The sequence below is a fragment of the Anastrepha ludens genome, chromosome 6 (genome assembly GCF_028408465.1).
Source record: "Anastrepha ludens isolate Willacy chromosome 6, idAnaLude1.1, whole genome shotgun sequence".
Lineage (NCBI taxonomy): Eukaryota > Metazoa > Arthropoda > Insecta > Diptera > Tephritidae > Anastrepha > Anastrepha ludens.
This window is the reverse complement of record NC_071502.1, coordinates 101,559,493-101,587,469: the sequence shown is the minus strand read 5'-3', so window position 1 is coordinate 101,587,469 and position 27,977 is coordinate 101,559,493. Positions and strand designations below refer to the sequence as shown.

The following is a 27,977-nucleotide window of genomic DNA, read 5'->3' as shown; positions in this document are numbered from 1 at the left end:
ATCTGATGAGGCGTCACTTGGAGAGATTGAGAGAAAGACTCAGCGGATTTTTTGTACCTTTGCACGTTAGTGACGGCAAGCATCGTAGGCGATGCAACAATGAACTGTATGAGCTTTACGACTCCATAGAAATAGTGCAGCGAATAAAGATTCAGCGGTGGAAGAGAAAGGCTTTCTAGCAGAGGAAGAGAAAGGCCTCCTCTGCGTTGGAAAGATCAGGTTGAGAAGGGCATGGCTTCACTTGGAGTTTCCAACTGCCGCTGGCTATCACGAGAAAAAAAGGATTGTCGCGCTTTAGTAAACTCGGCCAAAATCGCCAAATCACTCGACAAAGCTGTCACTGTCACTAATCAAGCAGAAGGTGAAAAAGGGATTATGAATTTAAAAGATACTAGAATACTCTTTTGGTGGAGTAGCAAATCAACCGCTCAACTGGTAAAGGGTGGATCTATGGATCAACCAAAGGATCAGCGCCTGTCATAGGCACAATTTTAGTGGCGGCTGTCAAGTGGATAAAGGAACAAAACTTACAGGATTGCAGGTGAGACCGTTACAACCAAGCTTTTACTTAAGCCTGGAAGAAAATAACTAGGATTCTTGATAGAAGTTTTCACGGAGCCCATTTCTTGATTACAACGAACGATTCGCTGTACTTTTTTTACCTAGTCCCTCTGTGAATAGATTTACGTACGAATTTTTTGGCTGGAGGTAATTTATGTAATCTACGTAGCCTATAACAGATTTCTCAATTTTGTTTTAAAAAGACCAGCAAGTTTGAAGAGCAAACGAAGCACGAATCCTCCCTCTTCTGTTTCCGCAAAGCTATTTAACGTTTCGGCCGCCGTAGCCGAATGGGTTGGTGGGTGACTACCATTCGGAATTCAGAGAGAACGAATTCGAATCTCGGTGAAATACCAAAAATGAAGAAAAAGTTGTTTCTAATAGCGGTCGCTCCCTCGGCAGGCAATGGCAAAGCTCCAAGTGTTTTTCTGTGATGAAAAAGCTTTTACCCAGCCCAAATACGAAAATCAAAAAGCAATTTTCATTGAATAAGATTTTTTATTTGATTTTAAATTATATTTATTGGAGGTTTGCCTTCGATCACTGGGTCTTTTGTGCTCTCCCATACATACACAAATGAATAAATTTGATCTGGAAAATGCAAACCAAGTGTCTGTTAACAAATTTGCGTCAAATCTTCGCCAGCGTCGCTAATTATAGTTTTCACAAAAAGTATCAAACCAATGTACTTTTTTCTCTAATACGAGCATCAAATCTAAACCATTCTCATGCCTTCAAAATAAATACACTGTGCCTTTACTGTAAACTGTTGTGCGAAACGGCACCTCCTCCACTTTAACGATCTTTTCATTATTCCTTCAAATATTTACCACAATATTCGAAAGACAAAGCTAACCGATTGTCGTTTTCTTTACAGAACCGCAGGCATACTTAGAAGACGCCACCGTTACGACTGCCCCGACTGCCTACAATGGATTTCAATAACAGAACCAGAGCTCGGGCACCAACACACTACTCGCATGTGCTGCTCCTCATATCTTCACCACCAGCGCCGTAGCGACAGCAGCAGCAGCTTTAGAAAAAATGCCGAATTCCAGAAGCGACTACTAAACAATCAATTGGATTACAAAAAGTACGCTTAGGCGATATTATCAGTATAGAGTGCAGCTGGGGAAAAAGGAAATGTATGGCAGCAGTAGCAGGCGGCTAGGACGACTACGACGAGGAGGATGACTTTTGAAATTAAGAGGGCATAAGTTGGGCTGTTGCTCCTCCACAGCGCGTCACACATTCACACACACACACATGCGCATGCATGCATACATCACACACAGTTCGCTACAGTGCGCTACCTTTGAAGCGACGCATAACAAGCGAAAGGTAAAGCGGTAAGAGGACAGTCAGGTAAAATGTGCAACGTGCAACTGCGAATTGGTACCGCCTTGGCTGCCAACTGCCGACTTCAATCTTATTATACGACGAAAAGGAACGAAATTTTTCAGTGGTACGCGTCCGCAAAACTGCACAAAGGTGAATACAATGCGGAATGCTTTCTAAGATTCTTGTCGTTGCTGAGTAAATGCATTTCGAATATTCGTTGTTGGCGGCATTGGCATCGGTTGCATCAACCGCGAGTGGTGGCTAGCACGCTGGCAAGCAGATGAGTCAACAATAGCAACAAAAATGTAGCTTGTGCCTGAGGGCAGAGTGGGCTGTGGCCGAAAAATCGTACGCGCCTAGTCAAAGGATGTGATGATGGCGGTGGCGGCGACGAACGCGTGCCGTTGTTTTTCAAATGCTTTGGATGCTGCCGCCACCGCCACCGCTGCCACGCAATTAAATTTACGAATGCTGCCAATGTAAAAGCGCACGTGGTCACCAAATAGTCAACTGCAACAAACACAAACAGAAGCGGAGACAAACGAAAACGGAGTAGAGAGTTTAGTTGGTGAACTAAAAACGTACAAAATTAACGAAAACCATTGAAATACCAGTGACGGGGGCGCAGCGCATCGCGGAGTGCTGTGCTGTGCTTTCGGCATAATACGCACCGCAAGCGATGCCAGGCGTAAGCGCGCGCGCAGGAGGCGCTGAACGGTAGGGTACATACACCTAAAGAGGAGCGCAACTGAAGGTTTGCCGCCAAGATGCGCGCTGGAAATTTCGTACACATACAGAAATATGCATATGTTCCGTGTGTGTGTGTTTGTTTTTGAATCGATACGCGAATTAGCCGCAAGTACATTAGCTGCGGAAGTTCAATGCTTTCTCGTGTAGATAAAACAAATGGCGGTTGACTTTTGTTAAACTGCTAGGCGGCATAGGCACTTACGCGTATGTACAGATGTGATCGTTTGTCGCGCATGCGCAGCTAGTTATTGACAGTCGATATTTTCGTGCCAAGCAAAAATTTACAGCGAAAACAATAATAAAAGACATAGAACTAAATGTAAAATTTTCGCTGTTGTTATTGGGCTTGTAATTGCCAAGAAAATTAAAGCTATGCCTGTATGTATGTGTGAATAAAAGTCATTGAATGAAAATTGATTTTTTCTTGAATTACATAGGTAAGTTGGCGTCGGCAATGCTGCTAAGCGCGCGGGAAGGGACGCGAAGCAAACGGCTGTGTGTGGCAGCCGAAAAATCATGAAAGAATATCACCATTTATGGTAGTCACGGTAAGAGCACAGCCACACGCACCACACAGCTTTACATATGTTTGTGCACATGTATGCACATATGAAACACATAATTGCACACCCGCGCAAAAAAAAATATCAGAAAGAGTGAACTCTTAAATTTAAACGAGCTGTTGTAAGTATAAGCTAAAGTAGACGTAAATGAGTTGGTAAGCGAACAAATATATAACAATTAAGAAACGAAATAATATACGAGTATATATATGAGTTATATATATGTATATGTTTTATACACTTTGCATTTAGAAAAGAAAAACAAAACAAAAATTAAAAAAAAAAACAGTCAACCCACTACAAGAAATCGTTCAGTGCGCGCGCGGTTCAGTATTTAACCTTGACAGCCAGCTGTTGAGCGAGTTGGCGGCGATTCACTAACCCATTCACCAACACACACACACACGCAAGCACTCATGCGCGCTTGCCCACACACGTACACATTTACAACGAATTTATTGACATGATCACTTACCAACTCATTGACAAATTCAACCGCTCACTCACTCATTCACTCGGCTCGATCGATCATATGCACCGATCTGTGCTCTGTTAGACCCATTTGCCAGTTATACATACATACATACACACATAGCTACATTTACCTACTGCGTTCAACCCCAACCAAATTTGGTCGATTAAAGCGTCAAGCGGCAGGCATTTGATAGATATGCATTTAATATTAATTAAAAAAAAAAACAGAATAATAATAAAAATAAATAATTTTCAATTCAACTATTGTTGACAATGACGCGCAGAAGTTAGTCAAGCTACCCATTGTAGGTGGCAGGGTTTAAAATGATTATACTGATGCGACCGCTGACTGACACAGGTGCTGCTGCTGCTGCTGCTGCTGAACTTGTAAAGGGTGACCACATTAGAATGATAGAAACAACAATGTAGCCAGTTGATTAACTTTTATTTCGCCATTGTGGAGTGTGACCTCTGATATGGTCTTTTGCGCATGGCCGCAGCCTACAAATCGTTCGAAACTCATTTTTGTACCGATGACACAAACATATTGACACTTTAGACGCAAAAACTTCGCTTTCACTGAACCGAATATCGCCAAGCTTTCACTGAAAGTCAGCTAGGGATGTAACTTCCAACACACTAACACATTAAAAAGATGACGTCATCAAAAAAATTTCTATGACGCCAGTCTAGTTTATTTTAGACTTCACCTTGTATAATTGGCGGCTTCTAGAGCATTCAAGCACTTCTTCAGACTTTTTGCTCAATAATACCCATGGATATAGAGTCACACGCCCTAATGCAAAGATTCTTGCTTTTTTTTAAACTAAAATGAAGCCATTATAAATTGAATTACGCGAATTGACTAGACTAACGCAGCTATAGAAAACTGCACTTGCGCCATACGCCAACCACCACCAGCTGTTTAAGGTAACGCTCTCTCTTTCTAATGTATGTAGTACCTCTCGCGCCGAAAAAAATGAGTTTAGAAAAATCCTTCATTCCGCTTAGAAATCCTTTTTTTCTGAAAAAACTGGTATAGTACGGCAAAATAATGTATAAAATTTTCACGCTTGATCGACAAGAATTTCACAACTTTTTACGTTGACACTTTGAAAACCACTGAAAATTACACAAACTTATTGGTTTGGCATAGGTTTCTCAAAACAGGCGACCCTGGTCGCAGGGTGAGTAAGTAAGTGTCCTTCTTAGGACGCCGTCTTTGTCCTCTACCTCGAAGCAATGCGGAAGCAGTCCCGGGGTGGAGGGAAAAATCCAAAAGAAGAGAAGGGATATTTTTAGTGGAATCACCACGTAGTAGCGACGGTTACTATTTGGTGCGAAGGCATTTTTAACCCAACCTCACCGCCAAAAAAAAACAAAAAATATTGGAAACCGTAAAAACATTTCGAATGGAAACGCTAAGCTGTGTACCAAAAGAACTCAACTTAACCGTGAGCCAAAAAGCCTTGAATGAGTAATCGATATTCAAAGCAATGACAATTGATTTTTTCGATATTCGTGGGATTTCGCAACTTCAGTGAGCTCCTGCAGCTTCAACCACAGTCTAAGTCTATTCCCAGTATTACTACCTTCACGTTCAAGCCCAACTCCTCGAAATAATAAGCAAAACTCGAACCGAAATTTCGAAAAATCGAACCGACACTTCTTAGATCCCCCAGCAAGGGGGGAAAGAGAAAGCGTCCCGCGCCTTGGAGAAACTGCCTGAAGAATAGTTCTTGCTCTACTGTATCGAACATGGAAAAATGAGGAGAAATAGATATGAGAGGAGAAATAATATGTAAGGCAGAGACTGCAGTGATAAGTTGGTTTGGTCGGCAAATGGTTTTTATGAGAAGTTTTTTTTATCAAATAAATGCCTACCGAGGAGCAAAGCAACCGCTATTGTACAATACGTAGACACAACTTTGCTTTATCCACCATTTGATGGTTGCTGCCTATAAAAATTGAAATCGGGTCCAACCGAATAGTAGTCACGCACAAAACTGATTCCGCTAAGCCTGACGCACATTTTGCAATAATTACTTACATGAGATGCGGGCCCCTTTAAATTTGTTTTATTTATCAAAATGCGTATTATGTTATAGTGAGCCTCGAGTCCGGGCCCCTCTGAAAACTCCGGGCCCGGGGGAAAAAGTACCCGATCCCCCCCCCCTCTCGTCGGGCCTGCGAGCTGCTGTAATTTCTTTGTATTTTTATCTGCTCATTTGTAACTTTTTTAAGAGCTTGAAGTATTTCCTAAAAGGCGCAATACATTTTTTTCTTATGTTGAACGAATGTACCGTTATTTAAACGAAAAACACAAGAGAAAATAATAAAACAAAACATCAATTGTAGAGATTCGGTAAAGAAATACTAAATTGTCCGCCAATATTTTGTTGCCCGTATTTCTCCCTTCACCTTTTATGATCTATTTCGTAACGACATCTTCTCATAGGAATTGCACTTATTTTCAAATCGTGCCCTGCAGCGGGCAGCAACAAATAAACACTGTGTGGGGAGTATGCAATGCGCTAATCTTTACCACCTTTCAGATTTATATTTTTCTCTCTCTCTCTTAGCTTCACAGTCTGTGGTGGACCATAGCTTCATCAACAATCCTTCGCCAATTCAGTCTCTCTCTTGTCTGATTTTTCCAATTACGAACGTTAACCGCTTTTAAGTCTGCTTCGAGGTCATCAAACCATTTCTTTCTTGGTCGGCCTCTCTTTTTTCTTCTTCCTATTGGACGCAAAGTAAACACCCTTTCTTGGATTTTTTCGTCGGGTATTCTTATGATGTGACCAATCCATCTAATCCGCCAATAAGGTTTTCAATTTCGTTGTTGTAACGGATACGACACGTGCCGTTTTCAAGCCGAATTATATTTTTCTAGGTAAAACCAATGTGTGAACCAGCGACCGTAATCATTATAGGTTTTATCAAAAATTTATATTAATAATCATTATTTTTTTATCAAAATCTTCGTTTCCTAGTGTGAACCAGATTTCAGCAAAATCGGCCCACAATAAAGGTGGGGGGGTGGCAGCACATCACCCTATTTCATATTTCTTCTTTCCAAAGTGAAAATCAAGCGCAAATTTAATCACCCTATCGGAAATTTTATAATTGTTGCAAACTGAACAGCTGAAGTATACAAACAGAGGAGGAATGAAGCATGTAAAGGATAAAATAAAGACTTCCACACTGTGCTAGAATTGCGACGTTTTTTTTCAATTCTTTACTTGCAAACTTTCTGGACCATTCGGAAGTGGGTAAGGAATCATATGGAAGTGGTTACTATGAGCTTAGCCAGCGCTGCGACAACATTATTTTAATCATTTTCATACGAAGCATGATGAATGGGCAAACTGCATGTATACGGAACATTTTAGCAGCTGTATGAAAGTCATCAATATTAAATTAAAAATTCGATTCGTTAAATGTTACGTGCTGTCTATACTTCTGTATGCTATGGAGATATGGACCATTAAAACCACTGAAGTGAATAAAATAGAAGCATTTGAAATGTGGATATATAGAAGAATTCTAAGAATACCCTGGACAGATAGAATAACAAATGCTGAAGTATTGCGTAGAATTCAGCATGATCGACAATTACTAACCACCATAAAATGAAGTAAAGCTGCGTATTTGGGTCATATTATGAGAAACGACAAATATCTTGTACTTCAACTAATCCTGCAAGGAAAAATAGAAGGCAAACGAGGCATATGCAGAAAACAACTATCCTGGCTGAGAAATATAAGACATTGGACTGGAATCGGCAATGTAGGAACTTTATTGGAGACAGCGGGAAATCGAGAACTTAATCATGAAATTATAACAAATTTTTATTAAACGTAAAATATTTTTGTAATTCGATATTTAATTGTAATATATTTTGTATAAATTGTATGATCGCCTATATTCGGAATCGAATTGGCAAATAAAGAAGAAGATGGAAATCATAAGCATCTCTGCAATTTATTTGAAAGCTATTTGATCACCCGTTAGATCAGGGTGAAGATCACTCAGTAGCACTCAGCAAACGCACTCGTGCCCTCTGCCGGCTGCTGGCTGAGCTGCTTTGCTTGGAAATAAACTGGATGTAAATAAATGTACAAAACACCTACTAGCGCACTCACCAACTAACCAATGTATGCGGCAACTACACTTAACAAGCACGAAAAAGTAGAAAATTTAGATTTTGTTTGGTTTACTGAACGCCGCTTACGTTGCTCTGTTTTGTTGTTTTTTATTTGCTTGTGTTGCTTATATTTTGTGCTATCGGCAATGTCGATTGCGCGCATGCGCTTGTCTGCCTACAACTTATTCCACTGAATATATATAAGTTGTAAATATATTTGCATGTACACACACACATATATGTACATATGTAAACTTTTGGGCGGCATGGCACACGTCATTGTGTCCCACGCTTATTAATGCCACATTGACATTGACATTATTCGTTTGGTGTCATGATGAAAAGTGCGGAAAAGCTCAATGAAGATCAGCGGAAAAAATGGCGAGCGCGTGAAATGCCTTTAAATGTTGTTTATTTCTTACTTTTATTTAAAAAAAAATGTATTTCTTTCTTTAATTTTTTCATTTTATTTAAAACAATGTTTGTTTTATTTATTTGTTTTAATTTTTTTTTTTTATTTTATAAATTTTTTTCTATTATTTTTTTATTTTATAAATTTTTTTTTATTGTTTTTTTATTTTATAAATTTTTTTCTATTATTATTTTTTATTTTACAAATTTATTTCTATTATTTTTTTATTTACTTATATTTTTTTATTATTATTTTTATTTAATTAAATTTTTCTATTTTTTTACTTTTTGTTTTAATAAATAAAAACTCCAAAAATGATCTATTGAATTAAGAAAGCCGATAATTGCGAAGCTGCCACGCAAAATAGAAATTAATTGAACCAACTTAATTATTTTGGAGCTGCATATAAATGTTACATTTTGTTGTTTTATTTCATTTTATTTTTATTTTCGCTATATTTCCTTAACTTGCGTAGGCCCAAGTGCGCGAGAGGCTTTATGAGAAGCGGAAGCGACAACGCAATATGCATTTTAATACGCATATTTAGTTACAAAAAAAAGCAACAAAAAAGGTATGCATAACTTCAAATGTATGTATGTATGCATACATGTAGGCATGTGTCGTATTATGAATGAATTTACAAAGCCGAAAACCTGGTTTGTTCATCAACGCTAGCAAGTTCAGCGTTTGCCCCGAATCATTGACGAACAGAAGAATGGATCAGCAGCAACTTTTAAGATATGAAATCGGTCTGAGAATTGAAAGTATGTTCAACAGGGCTGTGAATCTACTGTTTAGAATTGAACTATCAATTTTTTTTTTTAATTTGGAAGTAAAAATAATATCTGCAATGTGTCAGAATAAATTTCTCATGATTAGAAATTCACAAAATGAGTCACTTTTCACTTGAACAAATTTGGGAATTATTAGCATCGAATTTCGAAAATCGAATAGCCGAAACGGTAATGTCAATTAGCCGCCTAGAAGCTGAGATTTGGCACCATCAACTAATTTTTAGCTCCGTCAAATGGTAAGGATAAGTGTTACATCAAGCATCCAGATACTATTCAAGAGCTGCTGACACTAGTGAATATGCACTAAAATTGGATTGGTAGAATGAGCTACTGCTGTGTGTTTCACGTTTAGAAAGCAGCTTTCCATTAATTAAAAATGTATTAAAAAAAATTCATGCGTCTTTTATTCATAGCCGAATTAAATTAAATTCCAAACATTTAATAGATGGAACACCCTGTACTTTTATCTATATACACTTAATCCCCCACATAAACGCTTCGAAACACGAAGATGAAAAATTAGTTGAAATAGCTCATCAGAGTTAAAACAATAAAAGTAATTAATTAAGCAATAAAAGGTTTCTTTGAGACATCCGCAAAATCGTAACAAAAGTTGCAGGTATCTCAGAGTAAAAGTATCTCAGAGTCGTAGCGCGCAACCCCACTTGGAACATGGCCAACTTCCAAATGCATTTCTACCATTAAAAATCCTTTTGCTTTAAAAATATATATAATATATGCATAATCTATATAAAGCAAAGTGTTTTCCAATACGGCCACAACCATTTTGTGTTTAAATAAGAATGTAGAACGATCTGGCAACGTGAAAAGGTAATTCACAATTTACATTTGTATCAAGGTGATGTTCACGAAAGTGCTTCTGAGTCGTTGGTCGCTACTTTAAGATCGCCAACTCCATTCGCAAGCCTTTCACAGGTATTGGCAATATCGCAGCCAACATAGAAGCGAATTTTGTCTAAAGATCTTTATCTACATCCTTATATGATCAATTCAAGTGAAGATCTCAAATCCCCCGATCATTTGAAAGACCCAAACTAGGGTGGTAAATGGTATTAGGAACCATATCACAGTCGAAATTGCAGAGCTCAATATGTGCGGAAGAGTGGCGGCAAACATGCCTACTACTCTTAGAATGCATTTTTGCACGTATTTCAATTATTCCGTGCTTTATTTAAATACGAAATTTGTATGTTCGTATTGAAACACCCGATACAAATTGGTTGAAGAAGTTTATCTTAAGCTTGACAGGGTTGTAAGCACCATTTTATTTTTATTTTAACTAATTGCGAAGAAAGAATGACGAAATAAGCGATAAAAGAAGAGATCAGTCCATTTTTTTTTTTTCAAAGAACTGAAAAAGTTGCAAGCCATTTTGAATTACTTGGACATTGGATTTCTTTTTTTCAAGAAATTCCTGCAAACCCTGAAAGGCTGGAAAACTCAACAGCTTTTTCAGAAAGGGGCTTCAAAAGTTTCCGCTGGTTAAAATGCCAACTCGATAGGTCTAGGAGTTCAAAAGGAAAAAGTTCTTATTTATGAGAATCGGAACTAAAAATATATGTTACTTCAAACCTACATGACACCAAGAAACGGTAAAGATTTAATAAAGAAAAATTAATGACACTGGAAATCGAAATGAGCTTCAAGAAAACAAAAGCCAAATTGGCAAATCGTTTAAAAGTTTATTACGGATTCATATACAAAGTGGCGCAAAATTATTCACTCTAACCGAAAATGTATAATTATTGCAAATGGCGTCGTACATCAACCATATTTAACACTTGTGAACTACAAACTGACGCTTGCGAGCTTACTAACAGGCAAGCAATGAAGCGCGTAAAGGTCAAAAGAAAAATTTTCACCACTCAAAATCATTTTGTAGCAAAAAAAAAATTGTTTCAAAAACCAAATTGGTTGATTAATTTTGCGCAATCTTGTATCTTACTAAATGAAACAAAAATCTGCTGAACGGACGCACCGGTATTGACAAGACCAATTGGAGAAGGAATTGGCATCGTTTAGTGTTTCTAATTGGCACCATCAGCAAAGCGTTTTCAACATTTAGACGCCTTTTGGTAAGAGATGGGAATGAGCAACGCAAAGACAAAATCCATTTCCACAATTAAAAACAAACAAGATATTCTGCGTCCGATTTACAGTTGGAGTAGCCAGTTAGTAACAAAAGATCTTAAGGCCGAAGTGCAAACCTCCTTTTCATTCATAGTCAATCCATAAAGGAATTATTTAACGAAACAAATAGGTTTTTTCTTTTAATTAGCTTTCCGAAAGATGTATATGCAGAAGATAGCTTGATCTGGTAGGCAAAAGCATTAATCTCGCATAGGCGAAATCTACCCATAGTTCTAGAAGCACAATGATAACTATCGAATATATTGTAAAAGCTCAATGCTGAGGAACAAAGCCGCTGCTGTTCCTTTTGCGCATTGAAGTAGTTTTGAAGTAAGGTGAATAAATTCTTTGTTGTTTCATTATATATATATTCTCGCTGGTCTAAGCTAATTTGAATAATTAATTTAATTAAGTTATTAATTTCCCTTTTTTAATTAAATTTTTTTTAACCGCCACACACACTTTCCAGCACTTTTTTCAACAAATAAAGCAAACAGTTCTCTTTTTAAGAGTTACAAAATTCACTAACATTACAATAATTTTGTATAATATTTATTTTTTAATAATTACAGCGGTTATTTGATTTTTGATTTTTAATGTGTAAAGGAGTTTCTATTTTTTTTTTAATATATTATTTTAAAAATAAATTGGGAGCCGATTAATTGATTGTATTTTTTTTTTTTGCATTTGCTACACTTAAAATTATATATTTTTTTATTTATACAAATAAAATAGGTTTTAACTACGCTTTTACTTTCTGTTCGACAGAAATAAATAAAAGTATATATGTGTGTTTTTTTCGCTTTGTTTGTTTGTAAAAATTAAAACTGCAATTAAATGATAAATAAATCTAAAAAATTTCTACATTAAATGTGCTAAGCATTAAAATAATGGAAAATATAGCGATTTTCTTAAATGTCGTGTAATGGTTGGAGAATATGGAAGTTTTTTTATTCGATGAAGCAATTTTATGTGCATAAATACATGCGTTTGCAGTGTTAAAGGAACTTGAAGGCAAAATTACAGGTGAATAAAAACGTTTCTGCTTTTTCGAGTTGCACGGAATCTTAAAATTTTTTAAAATGATTTTCAGGCGAAAAAATACGTATTTTTTATATTTCAGCGCAGATTGAAATGCATAAATTTTTTTATTTTCTGTATTAACTTCATTGCTTTATTGATAAAAAAAACATTTTTGGAATTGAAATTTATTTAAATATTTTTTATTTGGAAAACTATCTCGTTTTGATTTTGTTTTTGACTTGAGGTTCATAATTTTTTTTTAATTATAGTTAAAAGTTAAACAAAAAAATTTGTTAAATATTAAGAAAATTTTTTGAAAAGTTAGAAACAAATTTTGGCATTAAATACAAAATAAAATTATTTATATTTATGTTTAATGTAAAAATGTTTGAAAATATTGAAAAGAGCGAATTTAACATTTTGATGCAAGTTAGTATTCCTAAGAACTTTAAGATTTTATTTTTTGTCTTTATTGCCAGTTTTTTAAATTTTATTTATTTGTAATTATTTAGTTATATTTTTTTAATTATTAAACAAAGTTTCAATTTTTTCTTTAAATATTAAATAAAAATATTAAACGCAAAAATCACAACTCAACAAATTTATTTCATTTAAATTTTGTTTTCATTTTATTACTTGCATGACTTCACCGAACAAACAAAAAAATAGTTTTTAGAACCAAAAATATAGAAAAAATGTGTAACTATTTTCAAAAAAGAGCTTTTAGCCCAGAAAATATTGAAAAAAATTTTAAAAAAATTGTACTATTATCCAAAAATGGTTTTTATAACTAAATATATAGAAAAAATGTATACCTATTTTCAAAAATTGTTTTTAGAACTAAAAATATGGGAAAAACTGTGTTACAATTTGAAAAAAAAATTTGAGAACTAAAAATATGGAAAAAATGTGAACTATTTTCAAAAAAGACTTCTTAGAACTAAAAATATAGAAAAAAATTTGAATTATTTTCATAAAAGAGCTTTTAGCACTGAAAGTATCGAAAAAAATGTTACTATTATCAAAAATGGTTTTTATAACTAAAAATATAGAAAAAAATGTGTAACTATTATCAAAAGATTGTTATTAGAACTAAAAATATGGAAAAAACTGTGTTACTAATATATTTTCAAAAAAAAAAACATGTTGGAACTAAAAATATGGAAAAAATTTAAACTATTTTAAAAAAAGACTTTTTAGAACTAAAAATATAGAAAAACATTTGAAATATTTTCAAAAACGTGTTTTTAGAATTAAAAATATAGAAAAAAATGTGAACTATTTAAAAAAAAGAGTTTCTAGAACTAAAAATATAGAAAATAATTTGCTACTATTTTCAAAAATAGATTGTAGAACTAAAAAACTGAACAAATGTGTTACTGTTTTCAAAAAATAGTTTTTAGAACCAAAAATATAGAAAATAATGTTTTCCAATTTTCAAAAAATAATTTTTAGAACCACAAGTATAAAAAAATGGTTTACTATTTTCAAAAAATAGTTTTTAGAACCAAAAATATAGAAAATAATATTTTCCAATTTTCAAAAAATAGGGTTTAGAATCACAAATATAAAAAAATTGTGTTGCTACTTGAAAAAAAAAAATGTAACGCTAAAAATATTGAGTTACTATTTTCAAATTTAATTTGTCTGAAAATATATGTATGTAGGTGTTTTCAAATGTCTGTGCAAATATATTGTATCGTTTGTGGAACTATTCTTTTAATTATGTTTTTTTGAGTTTCTTTTTCAAATTAGAAAAAATTAAGTTGTCTGTAAATATTTAACATACTTATTTATTTTTATTTAAGTTAAAATTCATAAAAATTTAATTTTCTTAATTTGCCTTTGTGGTTGTGCTGACCAAAATATAGTTTTTGAAGTTAAAATTTGTCTGAAAATATTTTAGAAATATGCGTCTAAAAATTATATATTTTTATTTTACTATATTCACTGCTTAACTGAAAACTGTTTTCGAAATTGAATTTCGTAAATTTTTTTTTTTATAAAGCAGAATTTATCCGAAAATATTGAAAAAAGGCATGCAAGTTAAAGTTCGCAACAAATTGACTCTTTTTATCTAAACGCCTTCGCGGTTGAAAACAAATAAGACATTATTTTAAATATTTTTAATCAATCCAGTTATTAGTTTAATTAATAAAAAATTGCCCTTTCTTTAAAACAGATTAATTACGCAAAAATAATGTTAAAACAAATAAAAAATTTTCATTTAAAAAATGTAAAATTTTAAAATTTCAAAATTTCATTTAAAAAATTTTAAAATTTCAAAAATTTCAGTTTAAACTTTTATAATTAAATTTTTTTTAAATCAAACTTGTAACAGCTTGTTTTATGTTTATTCCGTTTGTATTTTCCTCCATACCGCCTACTCAACCATTACACACATTTTCATGATTTGTTTTTTTTTTTGTTTTTGTGATTTTGCAAATCTACATAAATAACAATAAGCAACTGTGTCTAATATTTTTTTACGTATTTATATTCTTACAACATCTAAACACTTACTACTCACTAAAAACAAACACATTATTCAACTGATCACGCTCAATCTCATATCCGCAATGCTCTACCACTACATAGACTCTGCAGCAGAATATTATTTTATACTACTCATATATAAAATATTTTTTATTGATAATTAAATATGTATGTAAATCATTTATTGCACATATTATTCGCAAAATAATTTATTCATTTATAATTTGTATTTTATTTTTATTTTATTCTTTATTTTTTATTTTTGCAATAGCCGACGAAAACTTAAAGCCTTCGAGTTTGTTCAAAAATGGCACTGAATTCAGTTTATAATTTTTTAATTACGAAAAAATTCACTAGTTTCTCTCTTTGCCTTCATTTTAGTGTGTCTTTATCATATATTTCCCTTTTTGTGATTTTTCTTCTATGACAACGGTTGTTCTTGTTTTTGTTTTTGTTTGAAGAGTGGGTATTGTAGGTTCCAATTTATGGCACTGGTACACGTTTTGAGTGCATGAAGTGAAGCCAAGGGGTGGTACGCGTGTATGTTTGTAGACACATAACGTACTCAATGACTCAAGGATATGCCACACACATGCGCCTAAAAGCACACTTCACTTCATTTATGCAACTGTGGAAACATGTGTTCGACTGTCTTTAGTTTCGTTTTGAAATTGAAGTAAAATATGGCACAGTTCAACTTACTTGAGATTACAACAAGAATTGTAAATGTGTATGTACGAGTGTCGTTATGTTGCTTTATATGTATGTATTGTAGTATGTATGTATGTGGATTTTGTCTTGTTACCTTTTAAGATTCGTGTCATCTCATCATAAATGACTAGTTTCGTATGTTTTGTTTCTCTTTTTGTTTTTCTGTTTGTTTTTGTTTTTTATATACGTTTTTGTTTTTGTTTTTTGTTTTTTTAGTTCTCTCATATTAAAGTACTGAGCATTAATGTTCTAATTTAAGGCGAGATCATTGATCGTATTCGTTATTATTCGATACATACAACTAAGTAAAATTGAAGAAAGAAAACCTGCTCGAATGCAGTGTACGAATAAGACCATTACATTACGTATTTCTTCTAATATATATGCAAAACAAAGGAAGTTAAAGGGAGCAGTTTGGAATGTCGATTTTAACTAATTAATTATTTAAGTACACGCGTTTTAATAAAAAAAAAGAAAAAAACTATGACAGCTGGTCGCTGACACCACAATTTTCTTCAAATGTAGAATAACGCTAAGCTGTGTAAGAGCATTGCTATTAAGCGCATGGAAGCTTAAGAAAAATCACACGGAAAAACGCGGCTAAGCTTTCATACGCACGAAAAAGCGCTCGAACGCAATTTGTTTGCAATTTAACCGCCTAACATTTGACCTTAACCATCACCTATCGCTGCGAATGCGCGTGTGACATGTGAGAGTGTGTTGAGTGGGGCACATGTGGCACGTGCGTGTGATGCGCATGTCCACCGTGCGTGGCATACGCTTGCGCATGCGATAGCGGCGATGGTTGACCACCACTATATGGCGATTGCATTATACTCTGTTCGAGTCCGTAGTGCGATGTAGGAGCTTGCGGGTGACTGAGATGAGCGTGACCATGATGGCCGTAAATTAATTGTCTTACTTTTGAGTCCTCGTCCGCTATGTTATAGCTTAATTCGGTCTCTTCGAAGCCAGTCGCTGACATGCGTTGATCACCACCGCCCACACTCGGCGGATCTGGTGAATTGAGACATGTTTGTATTAGTTGTTTACCAGCCTCTGATGTGATCATTGGTTGTAATTTGCGGGTGGCGAACGTATAAACGTGCCCAGTCTCTGAGGCGACTAACAGCATCACTTGGGTACCAGTTAGCGTGGAAAGCTCGTACGCCTGCAAGTGGAGAAAAGAAAGAACAATTTTCCTTTAAAAATTAAGATATTTATATACTATGGGATAGAAAAATTAAAAGTTTTACCAATTTTTAAAAGTAAAATTAACGGTAAACAAAATGTGTTTTCAGAAAAACCTAAGACCACACAAACAACACCATTTTACATTAAAACATAGGGTTACTCATACCTATTACGTTACTTTTTAATCGGTTTTCGATATTTGTTTTGTATGTGAACTGCCTTCTTGACTTATTCTGTGAGTTTGGCAAATAATGTTATGAAAAAAGATTGTATAAATTTTTATTCCAAGCACATAGTAAAATTAAAGAGAACTAAATTTACTTAAAAAGGCGTGATTTCAACATGTATCCAAACTTCAATTAACGTAAAAATTTAAAGAAAAACCAACAGCTGATTGCGGTGTGATCTCTAATAGGTAACCATAGGTAGCCATGCTAGAAGGCTGGGAGTTCCATACTATGATTATTGTAGAAACTGCTATATTACAGAAGAGGAGGAAACTATAGGGTTGTTTAATAGGTGCGCTTCAACTTTTTTCCGATAGGGAGGGCGAACGACGCAATATTTTTTATTTTTCGCTTGTCATTTGTAAACTTCATTAGTATACATTTCATCATGGAACGCTACACACTTGAGCAACGATTGCAAATCGTGCAAATTTTTTATGAACGGCCATTTTACGGTCCATTTAACAAGCCGTCCCGTTTTGGGGTTATGTGAAGTCATTGGTCTACAGTAACAAGCCGGCGACGATTTGTGAGCACAGAGCATCACAATGGACCTACGTCTAAGTGTGTCATATTGGCAGCCACCAGGCCTACCTAACTACCCTTAATAGATTTTTGGCCGCAAGCAATGATGCCCTAAGTCAAAACTCATGCTTTCGAAAAAAATCAATGAAACATTTGTGTAATACTTAAAAGTCAATACGTAGAGTCAATGTATTTTTAGGAACAACTTAATTATTACACAGTGCGACAATTTTCAGGTCATCGGCCCAAACCAAACCAATTGCAAATGAAAGTACTCATGTAGAATATTAAAACCCCATCTGGGTTTTGTCAAAATTTTTTTTTACAGTGTGTTAAAGTTTCGCAGTATTGATCAAATGCCATATTAAATAATATGGTAAATCCAATACAAATATTGATTTTTCTTAAATTTCGTCTTAGAAGACTTTTAGTAAAATTCAATGATAAATTCTTTTATAAAACATTTTATGTATGTTATGTGACTATTTAACCCATTTTTTCAAAAATTGTTCAAAAGCCCTCTTAAACTGGGTATTACAGGGTTAATATGTTCTACAAAAAGATTCTTTGGAAAAATTATCAAGGGGTTGACGAAGACATTGAGCAAATATGGGTTAAACGTACTTGAAAAAAATGTATTCCATATCAAATAAAACTCTGTTTGGTGGAAAAGGATCTGGGCTCTGAAAAAACCGCCCAGCCCTATTATTTTTGGCCTTCTCAAAACGAATATAAAGAGCTTTAATCAACTTGAGTCTTTCGAATTTCCCGAATGACCATCGAAATTCCATCAATAGATGGCGGATTTATAACTAAGCCACATTATTTTCCTTCACATAACACTTATATCTGCAATTCTGAGCAGACTTATGTACTAATTTATTGAAAGAGTGTGCACTTGCATATAGTGAATCACGCATCAATCATTGAACTGAAATATAAAGGGTGTTTTTTAAGAGCTTAAGAACTTAAAATGATAATTAAAAAAACAAATATTGTTGGAATTCATTTTTTTATTAATTATAATTTCATGGCATTTATTTTTCTTTTCTTTTTTAATATGATATCCGGCATATGTCCACCGCGGCTACAAGTTAGCTAAAAGACTACTTTCTCCAGCAAATCTGAATAATAAATCTAAATGTGCCCAATCAGCAAAAATGCGACGCAAACGATGGCCATTGACGAGCTGTATTTTAGGGCAAGTAGTAGGCAACACAGCCAAGAAAACCAAAGAAGAGCAATCTACCTTTCGGAATCGGCCGTAGGTTCCTGTTTTTTAGCTGCATGAGAACTATCGATATCGATAACTATGGTTTGTCATTTCTATGCAGTAAGGTTTGGCAAGTCATTATGAGTCGTTTAGCGCCAGAACAACGCAACCAAATTTCATAGAGCACTGGCGGCATCATCGGCCTTTATTTCTTTCGAAACGATGAATGGCGAGCGCTATCGAGCGATGATGACTGAATTTTTGTCTTGGCGACGAAATTGGTTCTAACAAGGCAGCGCAACTCGCCTTTCAGCTCGCTCAACAACCGATTTATTGCCATATTCAGGCCACCATTGATGCCAATACGGCCAGATTTATGGGAAAACGTAGTCAGGAATCATGAATTGGATCAGCGATTATGTATGCAATTTACATAAAGAGCGAGGGTTCGGTCCAGAACGCTGCAGAACTGCAAAGTGTTTTGTGACAAGTCCGAACAGAAAACTGTTAAACTTTCTACTAAAACTTGGAACGAAAGACGTTCGGTTGATGGTCGGTATAATTACAGGACGCAACCCATGGGATCAGCATATGACCTCCATTGGAATCATTGAGGACCCAGTGTGCCTGTCTTGCTTGGAGGAGGCGGATAGCACTGAGCACTTTCTCTGTGAGTGTCCTGCTTTTGCTAGAGCAAGGCTACGAATTTTGGGTTCAGATGTCATGAGAATAAGTAATATTCGTTCTCTAAAACTGGAGTATATTTAGAGATTTGCCAAATAATTTGGAAAATTTTAACAGGACTAAAACTACCTTTATCTCCGTCTCTATTCTTTCCTATCTCTTTCTCTGATACTTTTCTCCTTCCCTCCTTGACTATCTACCCCTTTTCCAGAGCTTTAAATACAATGGGACCTTTAGCCTGAGTGTTTTAGGAGCCACCAAATCTCCTGGTGCTCCTTGGCTCGACCTTTTCAAATTTCAATTCAATTTCATATTCCTTGCTATTCGAAATTATATTCTTAGGATTGCCTCTTAGTGCGACAGCGCATGGCATATCTACTCATATTTTCTTATTGATTTACACACACAAATATTGTATTTGTACGGATATCATTTGCTCACTTAGGTTATTTATGAACTCTGCTGTGTTGGTATTTATACAGAATGATAATTGGTTCGATTAGCCAGTTAGTTTAGCAATCAAAAGCAAATAACATTAAAATACAAATGATAATTTTTCAAAGAGCAATCAATAGTTATGTAGTTGCAAGCAATGGGAAGCGATCAGCGTGGTCATACATATGCACACACATAGCCATCTAGATATTCCCAGACAGCCAGCATCAATGTTAAGTAGTTAGACGCGTGGTAGATTTATATGCAGATACAAACAAACAAACTGCAGCCACGTATAAATTATACATCCGTGCTTGCTGCTATACTTATGTATGCATGTAAGTTGGTGGATGTATTGAAAGTTAAGCATGCGTCACTTTGAATTTCCATTGCAAACTTCGCCACTAACTTGACAGTCTTATGGCGAGCCCGAGGCAGCTCCTGTCCTACGTGTTGCAGCGTCGAGAATGAGAATGCACGCACCGGCCGCACAGGCGATCGACACACAGCGTGATCAGTTGTTGGTTGATGGTTGGCTAAGCACATAAATACGTGAATGCATGTTGGTGTGTGTAATGTGCTTTTTTGTATTAAATAAGAACTGCCGCCTTGGTTAAAAGCGCAAACTAGCGACGCGCTGCTAAGCAGCGCTTGAAGTTGCAGTAAACGCAACAGCAACATCAACTGCACCAATAATAGTTGTAATGTGTGGAAGCAACAATAACAGCGAAAGGAAGAGATGAAGCAGCGTACGGCAAACGAGCCTGCAGAGCCACTTGCAACGGCTGTTGGCTCCGCGGAGGCTCGTTGTCTCGTTGGCGGCTCACAATTGGATTGACCGACCGATCGACGCTTCGACTAGCCAGTCAGCCAGCTAACCAACCGACTAACCGACACACCGATGGTATGCCATATGCACTGATCGTGTTATTCGTTTAACATTGAGAAAAATCTACGTTTACGCTTTTGTTTGTTTGCTCCACAGAGACCAAATCATTTGTTAGAACGCGATTATTTGTGTTTGCGACACAATGTTTGGGCTTTATCGGAAAGCAACGATCAGCGCGCAAGCGCGCGCGATCGAACGCCATCGCCATCGAATCAAACAGCAGCAGTAACAAGAACAACAACACACATGCACGCGCATACGCCCTCCGCCCTACGCCCTTCGGAAGCAAACGAGCGCGCGAAGAATACAATTGCTGGTAATGCCGCCTGATGCCGTGTGAAGCAGTGACTAGCTGTTTTTGTTGTTGTTGTAAGTGTTAGTGTTGTGGCACTTCTGGTCAAAGCTACGCAGATTTACAAGTAGCAGGCAGCCCGTGGCAGCCTGGCAGACAAACTGCGACAAGCCGCTGCAATCCTTCGTAAATTCAATTTAACACCTTTTGGCGGCATCCTTTTCGCTACGCTACGACGCGACGAATGCATTGTTATTTTGCGGCCAATTCGCGTTGCGCTCAACGCCCGGCCACTTTGGCTTTGAATAAGTGCTACAATTGGCGTTGTTATAGCTGTTGTTATTGTTGTTGCTGTTTACTGTTCACCATGCTTTTATTTGTATTTTAATTTTTTCGACTGTAGCTACTACTGTTTTACATGTTCTATTTGTGGCCGCCGTCGCACGTGCGACAATTTTCCCATTTGATCCTGCTGTCCCCAAAGCGACGGCGTGGAGGGCAGGCCGCGGCGCACGGCGGTAAGCATTCACATGCTCGCATTTGTATGTTGAATTCATGTTTCGCCTGCCATTTATCGCTAGCTGTTGCGGTGGCGATGGTGGTGGCGGTGGCTCTGATGGTGGCTGCCACAGTGACACTTCCTTGGCGCGCGCGCTACAATTGGCTGTGAAACGGCTGTGTTGCTGCTACTCAACATATGCGCAATTTCTTTGTGAAATTCTTTCGAGTTTCTTCAGCCGCTGGCTGCTCGAACAAAACACTTATTTCCAATAAACTTTTTGATTTGTATAATTATTTGCAGCAAAGGCACTGTAGGCGTGCAGATCTCAATATATATCTGCGTTTTAGATTTCATATCAGCGCTTGCGTATGTACATAGGTACATATGTTGGAAGCACAAATGATGATGATGGCACGACAACGTCAATGTGTAGTCAAATGAGCAAAACTTAACCCACGCATGCGTGGTTGCTTAAGAAATCAAAAAACAAAGAAAAAAAGAGCAAAAAATATGTATAAAAAATTAAATTCAAGCTGGAGCGCCCAGCTCATCACTTCGCCTTGCGATGATATCATGTGCGCGACTATTGTAGAAATGTAAAGCTTTTTGGCATATGGGCATTATTTGGCACTTAAAGAATAAATAAAAATAAATTAATAACAGAAATATGTTTGCAGTGGACACAGGTCTAGCCGACGCTACCCCGCGCTTCTTGTTGCTTCGACGCCCTTAACTCTGCCACCAGCCACGCAAAATTTTAAAACATTGACCAATTTTGGTAGTTAGCAGAGCACTTTCAAAGCTTTGCTTATCTACCCGGTACACCCACCCACTTTAAGCAGATGTAGCTATTTACTACACTCACACACAAACACTCACACATACTTATGTATAAATAGATGCACTAAACCAACTTTCCTGTTTGAAAATTTCCATGTTTCTTTTTTTCTTTTTCAAAGTAAGGCTAACAGAATTTTGTACTAATTTAAGCAAGTTTGGTAGCTTTCTTGCCCAAATCTGGGTGTTCATTTGTTGAAAAATATAAGAAAATTTTACTAATCTGTGACTATAGCAATATTAGTTTTACCATTCGACTAAGGAAGAGTTCGATGAACTCTGGTGTATGTTAGTTAAAGCTGTAATAGACAGTGACATATTTGGGTCAGCTCTTTGGCGCATTTTGATACGCCAAATCATCAGCATCATCATCATCATAGCAACACAGTTCGGTGTGGTGTGAACCATTGCTTCCGGTACAATTCGCCTTCATGTCACTCGATCTTCAGCTTTTCTTTTCTTATTCTAAGTCATCTCTCCAACTTTTTCTCAGCCAACCTCTTCTTCTGTCGCCTTGTGGATTTTTTCCGAAGATGTTTTATACGCCAAAAATTAGCTTCATCTACCATCTCGAACCAGCCAATGTGCCCCTAATAATATCTACATCTGTGAAATCGTATTTTAAAACAAGAAATAGGAATCACATGAGAGATTTTTCAGTATTATTGCGCTTTTAAGCAACAGTTGAAGTTTTTTAAAAAGCTGTTTTATTGTAAAAATGCCTTACCACTGCCACTGTCAGCCATGGGCCGTCTTCTTTAAAAAAATTGTTTTTCTTGTTTCATGGTCTATAACATGCGGCCTAACAAATGCTACCCATACTTGCTACTTGCAACTAGCGCTACGATGCACAGTAGACACCAGACACTTGATGGTTTCTCGGAGCAAAATCTAAAGGACCAACATAACTAAATTCAACGACAATTAGTTTTAGGATAGTGACAACTGACGATATCAGAGACTTCAGGAAGAAGCTATTAAAATGGAGCTTGGCCGCCTGACTGGATGCTGGGCTAGATACTCACGCGACTGCACTGCCAACCAGCTCACCCAACCCTCAACAATATCTGCTGTTCGCGCTGTTTAGACTATTTAATATAACCTGAGAAACCTACATTTAACAAAGCAGATTTGACATTGTTCATTTTCCTCACTTTTTTGGTTGCCTAAGACAAACCAGCTTTTTCTCATAAACTCCAGGCACAGTGAAGATGCCTTCTGCTCTTAGACACCATTCGATTCGTGATCATATAAAAATATGTACTTGTACGAGTATATATCATGTCGACCACCTGAGTGCAGATTGCTGTAATCACCCAAAATATTCAATATTCGATTATTAGCCTATTAGTCTATTAGTCTATGCGTGGAACCCGTCGAAGATAAGAGAATGAAATGTTGTTTGAAGAATACCTCCAAGTTCGGCTATAAAAAATGGATAGAATTTTTGATAAAATTAAAAAAAACATCACTCACCGCTATTCCATATAGACGTACGGTAGTTTGTTGCCCAAAAGGTTGCATCTAAAAATCATTACTAGAATTCGCTGTTGTTGAAACATTCACCCAAAATACCCTATGATCAAACAGTACCGGGAATGTTTAATTTAAACGAACCGCGCACGTGGGAACCGGTCCATACTTTTTTCTTATGTTGGTAGGCCAGACAGTCAATAAAGAATATAATTTATCCGTTTTGAAGCGTTTGAGAGATGTTGTTCGTTGCAAACGGCCGGAAATGTGGGCAAACAATTCTTGGATTTTGCATGATGATAACGCGCTATCGCACCGAGCCCAAATTGTGCTGGATTATTTGACCAAACACCAAATGAATACCATTGTGGAAGCACCGTATTCACTTGGTATGGCCCCGTGCGACTTCTTTTTGTTACCCAATTTGAAATTACTATTTCGTGGAATGAGATTTCAGTCGATAGAAGGGATCAAAGATAATGCGACGAAGGAGCTGAAGGCCATCCCTTCGTCGGCCTACCAGAGGTGCACGAAAGATTGGGGTAAAAGTTGGCACATGTGTGCAGCTTCAGACGGGTCATATTTTAAAGGAGATAAAATAAATTTGCCTGAAATTTAACTCTGTTTTGTTTTATTTAAACATTCCCGGTACTTTCAGATCATAGGGTATGTACGTATTTTGTCTTCTGAGTGGGCAACTAAGGTGAGCCAAGAATATCTAAACTTAAGAAACAAGGCTGAAGAAATATCACATAAAATTATCTTTGGATAGGCGTACTACCATTGACTTTTTGACATAATGAAAGTTTTTGAGACTTCTATAATTTTGAATGCAAAAAGCGGCAGCCTTATAGCTAGCCATTCCACCTACCTAAAGGAAAGAAACCCCATAAAGATGTAAATATATAATACGGAGGCTGTGTGAAAAGTCTGTGCAAAGTCAGAGAGAGGCCACTACTCGCGCGTCTCAAGGTTACGTTTGATTAGTAGCATCGTCACCAAGTTTCAGCCAGATCGGTATATTTCTTTGTGTTTGGCTTTCGTTCAAATCAAGGAAGTCGAGCGATTTTCAAAAAATGGAAACATGGAAGTCGTTTTCCATCACGACAACGCCCCAGTTACGCCTTAACAGTTGTGGTCGCAAAATTATTTTAATGGAAATAAGGTTCCAACTCGTTTCACATATGCCCTACTCTCCATGCTTGGCTCTCTGGAACTACAATTTGTATCCCAATTTGAAGAAATGGCTGGCGGAAAAAATATGTATTTTATTCAAACTAGGAGGTGATTGCAGAAACGAATGGCTATTTTTCAGACATGGACAAATTCTGTTATTCGGAAGGGATCAACAAACTAGAACAGTGTTGGAGGAAGTATAAAAAAGGTTTGCCGCAAACGAAAAATAAAAAAAGGTTTGCCCCAAACAATTAAATAATTTTTATTTTTCCACGGACTTTTCAAAGAGCCTAGTTGCTTAAATTTGCAGAATTTTAGATAATGGAGAGAATACTGAACAAATATTTTTCTTCGCTTCTGTGCACCACAAATGACATTTGAGCCCAAGCAGTTCAAAAAGTGCTTTAGCAAGATCAGCCGATCACAAGCAAGATCATTACGCACAGCAAAATAATCGTAGGCGGCGCTTAGCTACCAAAACCAACTGGAATTACTTTCGGCCAAATACTGGCACGTCGCAGTATTTTCTAAAAACAGTTTATAAGTGTTTTATTTTGACATAGAAATAGGGTTTAAAGCTGTTAATGCTTATCGCCACCCGCCTCATATCACTACTTTGATTGGCACATCTGAATTAACAGATTCCAGAATTCCAACTTTGAGCTGGAAATCGCAACATTGAATCAGCATTCTATTCGAGTTTCTAAGTAGCGTCACAGTTCACTAGTTCATTTACTGCTTAGTTCCACCTCACATTGCCGAGTAGACAGACCAACTAACATTATCTGCAGCAAATGTGGAACGTAGCGACTCTATCGATAGCGATCAAACATTTGCTTCACCAACTCGGTCAGGAATCTTCGAAATTGACAGAGATAAGTAAAATGAAGTGCGCTGACTTTTTAAATTGCAAATCTTCAGCAAATCTATCAAACAATTCTGTATAAAAATATTTCCCTGCCATTGAACTCTGGCCATCGAAATATTTCTTGCAGATCGATAAGACAGATGAAGGGATTCGTAGTTTATAAAATTATTATTACAATTGAAATGCCTTAAGATTAAAATCTTTTTCTTATAGAATGAAAGCAATGAAGAGGTGGTATAATAAATTGAAATAATTTTTAGACATGAATTGACGAAATTCTCCAACTGGTAGTGCGCGTCTTGATGTTGTTCTAACAGTGAAGGCACTTGCAGTTTTATGCCGCTCTGAACGACAGATATTTTTTATGAGAAGCATTTTGATGCAGGCGGAGTGGCGATCCTACTAATATAATAAATTTTAAATTATTGGATATTTAATGCCCACAGTGGGCATCAAACCCGACGTAAAAAGTGCATGAAAACTACTAAGAAAAAAGAAACTTCGTTCCAAAAAAATGTCATAGCGCTGAAACATTTATTATTTGCAGCTGATTTAAGCCGCTGTTATTAAATAAATCCCGATAAAAGTTTACCATTATTCAAGAAACTTAAAATTGTTTGTGGTTTATAAAATGAGCTTTTCATAGAAATTCTCGGCTTATAAAATATTGTAAATATTTATTTTAGAGATTAAAAAAGAATTTAAGAAAATTGAAAAACTCGAATGCGTGATACTAAATTACAAATTATTTAAGAACTTACAGATGAAATTTGTTTTTTTTTTCTTGTACTCATAGAGAGAAAAAATTTAGAAGAAAAATATGAAAATATTTTTTTTAAATAGATAATTTTTGATCATTGCACAAGGTGGCGCAAAATTAATCATCCTATAAGATTTATAATTTTTGCCAATGGCACTTGTAAACTTGACAGCTGCAGTATACAAACAGACCAGCCATGGAGCGGGTAAAGATCAAAATAAAGATTGCCAACACTCAAAATCTTTTTTTTTTATTTAGTAAAAAGCTTATTCCAAAACGAAATTGATGATGGATGATTAATTTTGCGCCACCTTGCATTTACATGCATACATGTATTAATTGAAAGCCAAGAAACTTTCTTTGCGTTTTCTATTGATACGTAATTTTCATATCGGCGTGAAAATGCAAAATCTCAAATTCTAATCGAATTGATTTTGTTCATAAAATCTTAAACGTCATTGCAAATTTATGGAATATTTTTGTGAGAATTTCACTGTTTGAAAAATCAATATTTTCAGAAATCAGCTATAGGTTTTATATCAAGAGTTAAAAAAAAGCCTAAAAATTGCAATATTAATACTTTGCCTCTGCATCAAAGCGGTAGTCATTGAATATCGAAGAAATCGGGCTGAAATTTTGTCCGTATAATTCGAACTTCTTTTTTTGAAAAAAATCACATAGTAGAGATTTTGATTTTGGAAGAAATTGTAAAAAATTTAAATTAAAAAGAAACACGTACATATTTCACGTCACACTTTAACAAATACGAATGCACACCAACCTAAAAACACCAAAGTCACAGACCTAATTTTTGCGTCAGCTGTATGGAGGATGAGGTGGAATCATCTCAGCACCTTCAGTTTAGCTGCCCTACTCTCGCGGGTCTAAGATTTAAGTATTTTGGTTCTCACTTCTTTCCTACGCCTGCTGATATAGCAGGTCTTGATATACAAAATTTGACGAACTTCATCAGCACCGTAAAGCGATTAACACAACCGCAAATGAATCACCGTTCATACTCCACAAATACTCAACCCCTCTTCCTCCCGCAATAGGGGCACAAAGAATGAATTTCGTGCAAATGGGCCAACTCTCTGGGCAACCATTATAACCTAACCTAGCTTAACCACAGTCCTAACTGTTCCTTTTGTATTTGTTCAAATGTTGTGGTTGTTTCGTTTGAACTTCTGTTGAATTGCAAAGACTAATAAAACAACGATTGCAACCTCAATTCACTGTTATGCTGTTACAACAACAATAGCAACATTACTTCTGAATAACCATATTTTATTAAAAACGCACTAATTGGCATACAAATTCAATTTTTATTAGAAGTGATAAAAAAAATTTCTGAATATCGAAGAAATCTGGAGCCAAAAAAAATCCAACTAAGGTTTATTAATACGCCCGTTAACTTAGAATACATACATACGAAAATATACATATGTACGAAAATATATGTAATATATAGAATTT

At 35.8% G+C, this 27,977-nt stretch overlaps 1 protein-coding gene and 1 long non-coding RNA gene across 3 annotated transcripts in view; one reads left to right on the top strand and one right to left on the bottom strand.

Moving 5' to 3' along the window:
• LOC128865760 (uncharacterized) overlaps positions 1-3,065 on the top strand; it is a 30,098-nt gene extending 27,033 nt beyond the window's left edge. Inside the window, exon 2 of the long non-coding RNA XR_008454894.1 lies at positions 1,439-3,065. This is a non-coding gene — a long non-coding RNA (uncharacterized LOC128865760). The remainder of the gene's footprint in view (positions 1-1,438) is intronic.
• Positions 1-27,977, bottom strand: part of LOC128865759 (serum response factor homolog) — a 69,438-nt gene that overhangs the window by 38,485 nt on the left and 2,976 nt on the right. The window contains exon 2 of one of the 2 annotated variants that reach the window (XM_054106081.1): positions 16,349-16,597. In XM_054106081.1, the coding sequence (XP_053962056.1) occupies positions 16,349-16,597 (249 nt within the window). Of the gene's footprint in view, positions 1-14,517; positions 16,598-27,977 lie in introns of those variants that run through there. The other variant, XM_054106082.1, reaches the window with a different exon arrangement.